This window comes from Sapajus apella, unplaced genomic scaffold (genome assembly GCF_009761245.1).
Source record: "Sapajus apella isolate SASKATOON/1434 unplaced genomic scaffold, GSC_monkey_1.0 scaffold62, whole genome shotgun sequence".
In the NCBI taxonomy this organism is placed as follows: Eukaryota; Metazoa; Chordata; class Mammalia; order Primates; family Cebidae; genus Sapajus; species Sapajus apella.
Window position 1 is genome coordinate 18,419,338 of NW_022437002.1, and position 10,605 is coordinate 18,429,942.

The 10,605-nt window shown below is 43.1% G+C and overlaps 1 protein-coding gene across 1 annotated transcript in view; it reads left to right on the top strand.

Moving 5' to 3' along the window:
* Positions 1–5,712, top strand: part of NSUN4 (NOP2/Sun RNA methyltransferase 4) — a 27,439-nt gene extending 21,727 nt beyond the window's left edge. Inside the window, exons 5-6 of the mRNA XM_032247456.1 lie at positions 4,204–4,328; positions 5,081–5,712. Coding sequence (XP_032103347.1) covers positions 4,204–4,328; positions 5,081–5,357 — 402 coding nt within the window. The 3' untranslated portion in view covers positions 5,358–5,712. The remainder of the gene's footprint in view (positions 1–4,203; positions 4,329–5,080) is intronic.
* Positions 5,713–10,605: the final 4,893 nt, after the last annotated feature.

Consider the following 10,605-nt stretch of genomic DNA (forward strand, 5'->3'; position numbering starts at 1 on the left):
ACACACACACATATATATATATGTATATGGCTGTTGTCTCTGTGTTGTCATCTGATTTACCTAATCTGTCTAGTTCTCACCATTCCATTCTGCCTCAACCACTCTAAGAAACTGAAAGAAAAACCAAGGCTTATGGAATCTTGGATAGACTTGAGACTTGCTTTCTGCCTGTGTAGGAATCACCTATTTATTAAAAAAAATTTTTTTTTTGAGACAGAGTTTTGTTCTTGTTGCCCAGGCTGGAGTGCAGTGGCATAATCTTGGCTCACTGAAACTTCCACCTCCCAGGTTCAAGCGATTCTCCTGCCTCAGCCCCGCAAGTAGCTGGGATTACAGGTGTGCACCACCATGACTGGCTAATTTTTTTAAGTAGAGACGGGGTTTCACCATGTTTGTCAGGCTGGTCTTGAATTCCTGACCTCAGGTGATCCACTCGCCTCAGCCTCCCAAAGTGCTGGGATTATAGGTGTGAGTCACTGCGCCTGGCCTATTCGTTTTTCTTGATATGAGAGCCACAGATCATGGTGGCGAGAGCATGACCTCTGCTGTCAGTCTAACCAGTTTCTACATTACAGGGGTGCTACCTTAGGCAAGCTGTTGATCTTGCTGAACTTCAACTTCTTCATTTGTGAAATAGGGTAAACCTACCACTTAGGATTATTGTGAAGATTCAGTGAGAGTACCTGGCGGGGAAGGTCAGGCAAGCAGGAGCCATCATCATTATTGAGCCTATGCTTACACACATCTATTGATGGGTGCTCACTGAGATTCTGTTGTTGAACACTTATAATGTTAGAAAGTTCTGCCTCTTATTGAATTAAAGTCTGTAGATTGCATGGTATGTGGGTGAGTGCAAGGATTCTGGAGTTAGACTGCTTGGATTAGTCCTGGTTCCATTACTTGTTAGCCAGAGAAGTTTTGGTGAATTACTTAACTTTTCACTTAAGCCTCAGCTTTTTCATCTGTAAAATGAGGATAATAGTATAGTGCCTATCCTGTAGGTCAAAATTAAATAACAATGCATTTGACACAAAGTCTGGGAATATAGAAAATATTCAATAGCATTATAACATCACAACCCTTACCATTATTATTATTATTATTTTTTGAGATGGAGTCTCTCTCGGTCACCCAGGCTGGAGTATAGTGATCTCAGCTCACTGCAACCTCTGCCTCCTGGGTTCAAGCAATTCTTCTGTCTCAGCCTCCTGAGTAGCTGGGACTACATGCATGTGCCACTATGCCTGGCTAATTTTGTATTTTTAGTAGAGATGATGGAGGGGTCTCGAACTCCTGACCTCATGATCCGCCCACCTTGGCCTCCCAAAGTCCTGGGATTACAGGTGTGAGCCACCGCATCCGGCCACCATTATTATTATTATTTCTTTTCATTGATCCTAGCTATGTATTTTAGAACAATATAGAATGAGTGACCTCCTATTTCACTTGACAGCTTTGATGTTTGAAGATGTCTTTGTTAATTTGCTTGTTGAAAAACTAGTTGTATACAATATACTCTGTGGTAGGCAAGTGTTAAGCACTTTATTTGAGACAAGGTCTTGCTCTGTTGCCCAGCCTGGAGTGCAGTGGCACAATCATGGCTCACTGCATTCTTGACTTTCTGGGCTTAAGTGATCCTCCTGCCTTAACCTCCCAAGTAGTTGGGACTACAGGCATGTGCACTATGCCCAACTAGTTTTTTAAGTTTTTGTAGAGATGAGGTCTCACTATGTTGTCCAGGCTGGTCTTGAATTTCTGAGCTCAAGTGATCCTCCTGCCTCAGCCTCCCAAAGCATTGGGATTATGGGAATGAGCTACCGTGCCCAGCTGTGTTAGGTACTTTAGATGCAAAGAAGAATGCTATCTCAGGGCTTTACACACTCTTGGTAACTCCATCCCTCTCCCGGCTTCACTTGTCTATCAGCTGGAGAAGGGACAGGACCTCAGAGATCTGCATGTTCATGGAAGACACCCTTCCCCCAACTCACAACTATTTTTTTTTGTGAGCACAAGTTTATTTCAAATAATACAATGTTTGTTTGAACACGTTTCTATCTTCCCTTATAATACAATATTATACAAATTAATATTAATAGAAATATTTGTTAGACACTTGCCTAGGGCTGAGATTAAGCAGGACCACAATCCTGGCAGGACTGATTATTTATGACTGACATCCATGCCAGTGCCTGATGCGAAGATGCACATGCCATGTCTGAAGTGGAATGATTTGGCTACCCTCCCTAAATGTTTCCTAAGGGTAGTACAACTTCCTTTTCTTTCTTCTGTGACTGAGTGAGATCAACATGTTTTTTAATTTTTGAGACAGAGTTTTACTCCCATCACCCAGGCTGGAGTCAGTGGCACAATCTTGACTCACTGCAACCTCTGCCTCCTGGGCTCAAGCAGTTCTCCTGCCTCATCCTTTCAAGTAGCTGGGACTGCCATACCTAGTTAATTTTTTTTTTTAAATTTTTTATAGAAATGGGGCTTCATCATGTTGCCCAGGCTGGTCTCAAACTCCTGGGCTCAAGTGATCTGCGGGCCTTGGCCTCCCAAAATGAACATTTTCCACAGTTGACACTACTGAAGCAATATTAGAAATGTATTAGAACCAAGAACCAAGATATTCAGATATATTGCCATTGTAGTCCCCTTGCAATTACATAGCTCTGCTCTTTCTATGCATTATGGGCTCAGGAGTTCAGCGTTCCTAAGTATACCTTGCAGCCATCTTCCCAAGAGTTCTGGCCACACCTCAGGACACTGAGGAGTAAAGAAATAATCTATTTCCTCCTTTTGGGGTTGGGGAAATTCCCACAGCTTTCTTTTTTTTTTTTTTTTTTTTTGAGACGGAGTCTCACTCTGTCACCCAGGCTGGAGTGCAATGGCATGATCTCAGCTCACTACAGCCTCTACCTCCTGGGTTCAAGTGATTCTCCTGCCTCAGCCTCCCGAGTAGCTGGAATTATAGGCACCCACCACTATGCCCAGCTAATTTTTGTATTTTTAGTAGAGATAGGGTTTCACCATGTTGGTCAGGCTGGTCTCAAACTCCTGACCTCAGGTGATCCACCCACGTTAGCCTCCCAAAGTGCTGGGATTACAGGCGTGAGCCACCATGCTTAGCCAATTTTCTTTCTTTTTTTTTTTGAGGCAAAGTCTCACTTTGTCACCCAGGCTGGAGTATAGTGGCATGATCTTGGCTTACTGCAACCTCTGCCTTCCAGGTTCAAGCAGTTTTCCCACCTCAGCCTCCTGAGTAGCTGGGACTATAGGAGCACTGCTACCACACCCAGCTAATTTTTTTTTTTTTTTTTTTTGTATTTTTTTAGTAGAGATGGAGTTTCGCCATGTTGGTCAGGCTGGTCTTGAACTCCTGACCTTCAAGTGATCTGCCCACCTCAGCCTCCCAAAGTGCTGGGATTGCACATGTGAGCCACTGCACCCAGCCTCCTGTCATAATTTTTAAACTTTATTTTATTTATTTATTTATTTGAGACAAAGTTTCACTGTATCTCAAGTACAGTGGCACAATCTCGACTTACTTCAGCCTCAACCTCCTGGGCTCAGGTGTTCCTTCCATTTCAGCTGCCATGCCCAGCTAATTAAAAATTTTTTTTTGTACAGATAGGGGTCTCACTTTGTTGCCCAGGCTGTAATAACTTTCCTATTAGAGTATAACACAGAAGTGACCAAATCATAAGTGCACTGTTTAAAGAATTATCTTATAGTTAGCCTGGGCAACATAGCAAGATGCTGTCCCTCCAAAAATACAAAAATTAGTCAGGAGTGGTGGTTTGCACCTGTGGCTCCAGCTACACAGGAGGCTGAGGTGCGAGGATTGCTTGATCCCAGAGAGTTTGAGGCTGCAGTGACCTATGATCATACCACTGTACTCTAGTCTAGGCAAATGAGCAAGATTTGTCTCTAAAAATTAAAAAAAAAATTATAGTTATTTGTATGTTGGTTTTGGCTTTTCGACCAGCCATGAATATTCCCAAATATGCTATTTCCCCACTCATTATTTCACAATTGTCTACCAAGTTAAAATGAGGAACTTTGTTAGGTACTCTGCAAAGGAATGATGGGCAGAGGGAGTATTTCACAAACCTCCTAGGCCAGGGACCTAAAACAGCTCTGGCCTAAGGAAGGGAAGCCTATAAGGAGCTTTAATACTTTACCCTTTAACACTCTGGGTAGGTGCTGGTGGATGTGCCCTGTACCACAGACCGCCACTCCCTTCATGAGGAGGAGAACAACATCTTTAAGCGGTCAAGGAAGAAGGAGCGACAGATGTTGCCTCTGCTGCAAGTGCAGCTTCTTGCGTGAGTGACAGATTTTTAAGAACTCAGGACTTTGTGCCAGGGTGCTGTGGGAGTCTGGTCACCTGGGAGACTCGGGGACTGGAAGCTTTTGCCAAGACCATCACCCACACAGGAGTCTTAGGGCTGGAGGTCTGCCTAGAGGAGACAGAAATCATGGGTTTATTTCTGGAACATAAAAACTCTATCTGAATTAGCTGGGTGTGGTGATGCACACCTGTAGTCCCAGCTACTCAGGGAGCTGAGGGAGGAGAATCGCCTGAACCTAGGAGGTGGAGGCTGCAGTGAGCCAAGATTGTGCCACCGCACTCTAGCCTGGGTAACAGAGCAAGACTCTGTCTCAAAAAAAAAATCCTATCTGGTAGGACATGCATACTAGAGTGGGCTCTACAGGTTCATTATGCTTTTTCACCCTCAGTACCAGTTAGTAGCACATGTTTGAAAAATAGCTACTGGGGTAAAAACTCAATCCATAGCCAGCATAGCAATTTGGTCCATAAAGAGAGTCAGACAGACCTCAGGGGGTCATTGTAAGAAGACTTCCTAGTGAGGAACTCATGGAGTAAGGTTGGATTGCTTTCCGCCTTGAGAATGACTTTTTCAGGCAGTGTCATTGTGGAAGGGACTTGAGAGGCTGTCTAATACAGCGACCAACCCCATAGTAGCCTTCCCTTATCCATGTTTCAAGTTCCTTATGCTGCTCTTCTACTTCTGGGAAGCCCACTAGTCATGCTTCTGCCTCTTTCTGGTTTCAGGGCTGGACTCCTTGCCACCAAACCAGGAGGCCACGTTGTCTATTCCACCTGCTCACTCTCACACTTACAGAACGAGTATGTGGTGCAAGGTGCCATTGAGCTCCTGGCCAATCAATACAGCATCCAGGTGCAGGTGGAAGATCTGACTCACTTCCGAAGGCTTTTCATGGATACATTTTGTTTCTTCTCATCCTGCCAGGTTGGGGAGCTGGTAATACCAAACCTCACAGCCAATTTTGGCCCTATGTACTTCTGCAAAATGCGTAGGCTGACATAGCATCACCCAATCCCTGAAGTAAGAAGACAAAGGTATACTCTGTTGGAGGTACCAGAAACTGAGACCAGTGGTAGAGATGCACTCTGGGTCCTGTCTCCATCTTATTTGTGTCTTTCTGCAGTTTTCGACAATAAGAAGTAGAAGATTTTCTGTCCTGCTGTCCAATTGTGGAGCATCAGCAGGTTTCTAACTCGCTCATTATCCCCCACCCCATTGCAGGCTTATACTAAAGTTCACTGCCCACTTAGGGCCTTAGAAGGAGGAGCCAGTGAGCAGGCTCACACTTTAAGTTGTAAACATGGGAAGAAGCATTTGGCCAATAAAGTTGTTGAAGCTCCGTAGACCTGGGGCTGCAGTTGGTGACTTCATGTCAGTTTAAATGCCATTAGTTCCATTTTTTCTCTTTTTCTTTTTTTTTTGAGATGGAGTCTCGCTCTTGTTGCCCAGGCTGGAGTGCAATGGCGCCATCTCAGTTCACCGCAACCTCTGCCTCCTGGGTTCAAGCAGTTCTCCTGCCTCCACCTCCCAAGTAGCTAGGATTACAGGCATGTGCCACCTCGCCTGGCCAATTTTTGTATTTTTAGTAGAGACAGGGTTTCTCTATGTTGGTCAGGCTGGTCTTGAACTCCTGACCTCAGGTGATCCGTCCGCCTCGGCCTCCCAACATGCTGGGATTACAGGTGTGAGTAATAGCCAGTTATTGAGCCCCTGTCACCCTTGAAGTGAGTTCCACCTGATCAGTCTTGAGCAGCCAACAGGCCCAAATATATCTGCCTAGTTTCTCCTTATGGCCCATGATCTAATTTAAGGAACAAGTAAATAATCTGCTTACTACTCACAGCCCTCCTTAGCTGAATAATTCTGGCTATTCCTGCTGTCAACAGTACTGCTGCCCAAATGTGGCTTGGGAGGCTGCTTCTGCCACAAAACCATTATATTCTTGTGTGTGCCTTGTTCTTTATTCATTCATCTAGCAAGTATTCCCAGACCTTGTGTATGACAGGTAGCTAGAGAGCTCTTGGAGATGTAGCAGTTGGGATTGTGGGAAATTACTGGGCTCCCTCATCCTTGGGAATGGTAACTCTCCTTTTTCTTTCTGAACACCTAGGAATCTCTTGATGTTTTTGTTTTATATTCCAGATTTTTTGTTGTTTCTAATCTGCAGCTGAGCTCTGGTACCCGTTCTTTGGCCCACCCCCAAATCCCTCACTCTTCTCTTGGCACCACAGGGCTTCACTGCACACACTATGTTCAGGGTGGGATTATATTATTTACTGACTGCATACTTGATATGTTATTTTTGTAACTTTAGCCAAAAGAAAGTAACCTTTAAGTGGCAGGGATATAAAAAATTGCCCAGCGTCACTTGCAGATATTTTCTTTTTAAACTTTTTTTTTTTTTCCTGGAAAACTGTTCCTTGTGCAGAAAAGGGTATGTAACTATATTGTATGTAACGAATAACTCCATAGAAAATAACTCCATAACTTCCATACCTGAAGGCTTCTTGACTCTTTTCACTTTGCTTATTTCTCCTCTTCCTGCCACCCTTTTTGTCCTTTCTGCCATTCCTGTTCATCCTTATTTGGGTATTAGAGGTGTTAGTTGAGGAGGGACTTTAGCTGAGGTTAAGCCTTCTTTTGGGATTTGCATTGTAATTGAGGGCCCTGGAATCTCTCTCAGATTCAAAATCAGGTGAAGCTAGGAAGATGGAGCTTCAAGGAGGATGGCTGGTTTTCTGAGTAGGACCCTAACCAACCTTCATGTGTGGCATATGGTCCCTGCATGCTGTTCACTCTGTATAGTACTTAGTATTTGTTGAGACTAAGAGGTCTCAGTTGCCTGGGCTTCTGCCCTTAGACTCCTTAATATCCAGCCTGGTGCTAATTGAATGCTAAGCAGTGGTAATTCAAGATGGGAGGGTCGTCTTCCTCTAGAGTCATAATCTAATTGGGACAGAGAGATTCAGAGAACTACTTTGGAAAACAGTTTATCTGCTATAATTGAACATTCAGCTACCCTATAACCCAGTTAATCCAATACCTGGAATGAATCCTAGAGAAACTCATACATGTACACCAGGAGACATGTACAAGAATATTCACAACAGCCCTATATTCATAAAAGCAAAAGCCTAGAAATAACCCAGATGCCCATGAGCAAGAGAGTGGACAAGTAAATTAGAATATTCACATAATAGAATATTATACAATTGTCAAAACAAATGAACTATAATGATACCTAACCATATGGATGACTCTGAGCAATAAAATAATTGAGTGAAAAAAGTTTAATCCCAGAAGAGTAAATGTAGCATGATGCCCTTTCTGGATGAAAGGTTTTTTCTTTTCTATGGAGTTATTCTTTACATATAATATAGTTCATAAATTTTACTTTATTTCTCAAGTTCATAAATTTTAAATGTATTATTTAATAAATTTTGATAATTGAATATAATAGTATAGTCTGTCACCATCAAGATGTAGAAAATAGGCTAGGCACAGTGGCTCATGCCTATAATCCCAGCACTTTGGGAAGTTGAGGTGGGAGGATCACTTGAGCCCAGGAGTTCTAGATCAGCCTGGATAATATAGCAAGACCTGGTCTCTACCAAAAAAAAAAAAAAAAAGAAAAAATTAACTGGGTGTGCTGGCATGTGCCTGTGGTCCCAGCTACTCAGGAGGCCGAGGCAGGAGGATCACTTGAGCCCAGGAGTTTGAGGCTGCAATGAGTTATGATTGTGCCACTACACTCTAGCCTGGGCAACAGAGTGAGACTCCATCTCAAAAAATAATAATAATAAATAAAGGCATTGGGATTTATAATGTGCTGTTTAAAGTCTGAAGCTCGGCCAGGTGTGGTGGCTCACACCTGTAATCCCAACACTTTGGGAGGCTGAGGCAGGTGGATCACCTGAGGCCAGGAGTTCAAGACCAGCCTGGCCAACATGGTGAAACTCCATCTCTAAAAAAATATAAAAACTAGCTGGGCATGATGGCAGGTGCCTGTAATCTCAGCTACGTGGTAGATTGGGGTGGCAGAATTGCTTGAACATGGGAGGCAGAGGTTGCAGTGAGCCGAGATCCTGCCATTGCATTCCAGCCTGGGTGACAGAGTATTTCAAAAAAAATTTTTTTTTAAATAAATAAAGTCTGAAGCTCCATTGGTCACTCCCTTTATGGATTATTTGTAGCTGGTCTAACCAGTTACATATGTTTGGCTTGATTACATGGCCAGAGCAACATAAAAGCCCTGCTGGGAACTTCTGATTTGAACTCTTCCAAACCAGGATGGATTCCTCACATGGATCATGATGATTCAATCCAAAGGCACTTCTGAGTGCAGTCCACATATGCATAAGGACCATGGGGCGCTTGTATTTGGGAAGCTCTGAGATTCCTGATGTTTACCTACCCTGTCTTTCTCTTGGTGCCTTGTGTCCTTTGCCTTTAAATAGAAATCTTGGGTGATTATGCTCTGTGAAGCCTGGATAATCCTTTCAAATATCTGGTCTTGGGAAATGTTTGCATATATACATGGAATCATACAATATGTAATCTTTTGTGTTTGACTTCTTTGACTTAATATAATGTTTTTGAGATTCATTTTGTTGTATTAATGTTTTGTTCCTTTTTATTGCTGAATTGTATTCCATGGTGGAGACATACCACCATTTTGTTTATTCATCAGTTGATGGACATTTGAGTTGCTTCCAGTTTGTGGCTATTATTAATGATGCTGCTAAGACCATTTGGGTATATAATTTTGTGAGTACATGTTTTCATTTTTTCTTTCTTTCTTTCTTTTTTTTTTTTTTTTAGACATAGTCTCATTCACTTTCCCAGGCTGGAGTTCAATGGCTTGATCTCAGATCACTGCAGCCTCCTAGGTTCAAGTGATTCTCATGCCTCAGCCTCCTGAGTAGCTGGGATTACAGGTGCCTGCCACCACACCTGGCTAATTTTTGTATTTTTAGTAGAGATGGGGTTTCGCCATATTGGCCAGACTGGTATTGAACCCCTGACCTCAGATGATCCATCTACCTTGGCGTCCCATTACAGGTGTGAATCACTGTGCCTGGCCCATGTTTTCTTTACAGTAAATACTTAGGAATGGAATTGCTAGGTCATATAGTAAATATATGTTTAACTTTATAAGGTTCTACCATACTGTTTTCCAAAGTGGAGCTACTGTTTTGCATTACCATCAGCAATGTATAAGAGGTCCATTTGCTCCACATCTTTGCTAACACTTAGGATGATCAACCTTAAACTTTATTATAGTGGGCCAGGCATGGTGGCTCACGTCTGTAATCCCAGTACTTTGGGAAGCTGAGGCAGGTGGATCATTTAAGGTCAGGAGTTCGAGGCCAGCCTGGCAAACATGGTGAAACCCCGTCTCTACTAAAAATGCAAAAATTAGCTGGGTGTGGTGGCACAGGCCTGTGATTCCAACTGCTTGGGAGACTGAGGCATGAGAATCACTTGCACCCAGGAGGTGGAAGTTGCAGTGAGCCGAGATCACACCTTTGCACTCCAGTCTTGGCAACAGAGGGAGATTCTGTCTCAAAAATAAATAAAAAATAAATAAATAAATAAACTTTGTTCTAGTGGGTGTGTCTCGATACCTCGTTGTGATCCTAATTTGCGTTTCTCTAATGACTAGTGGTGCTATAAAATTAAACATAACTAAGAATTTAAAAACATGTAAAAAGAACATGTATGCAGTAAAACCATGTAAGGAGGAAAGAATGGTTATCACTGTGGGGGAAAGAACAGTTCTCACTATGGGATTCAGTATAACTGCCTAGATGGGGGATAGGATGGGGCTAGAGGGAACATAGAGTTAGGTTATTGTTTAAGGTGCTTTTTTATTTTTTGAGATGGAGTCTTGCTCTGTCACCCAGGCTGGAGTACAATGGCACGATCTCAGCTCATTGCAACCTCTGCTTCCCAAATTCAATAGATTCTCCTGCCTCAGCCTCCCGAGTAGCTGGGATTACAGGCATGTGCCACCGCACCCAGCTAATTTTTGTATCTTTAGTAGAGATGGGGCTTCACCATGTTGGCCAGGCTGGTCTTGAACTCCTGACCTCATGATCCACCCACCTCAGCCTCCCAAAGTGCTGGTATTACAAGCGTGAGCCACTGTGCCTGGCTGAGATTGAGCAATTTATAAATAAATGAAATTTATTTCTTATAATTCTGGAAGCTGAGAAATCCAAGGTTGAGGGTCCACATCTGGTGAGGG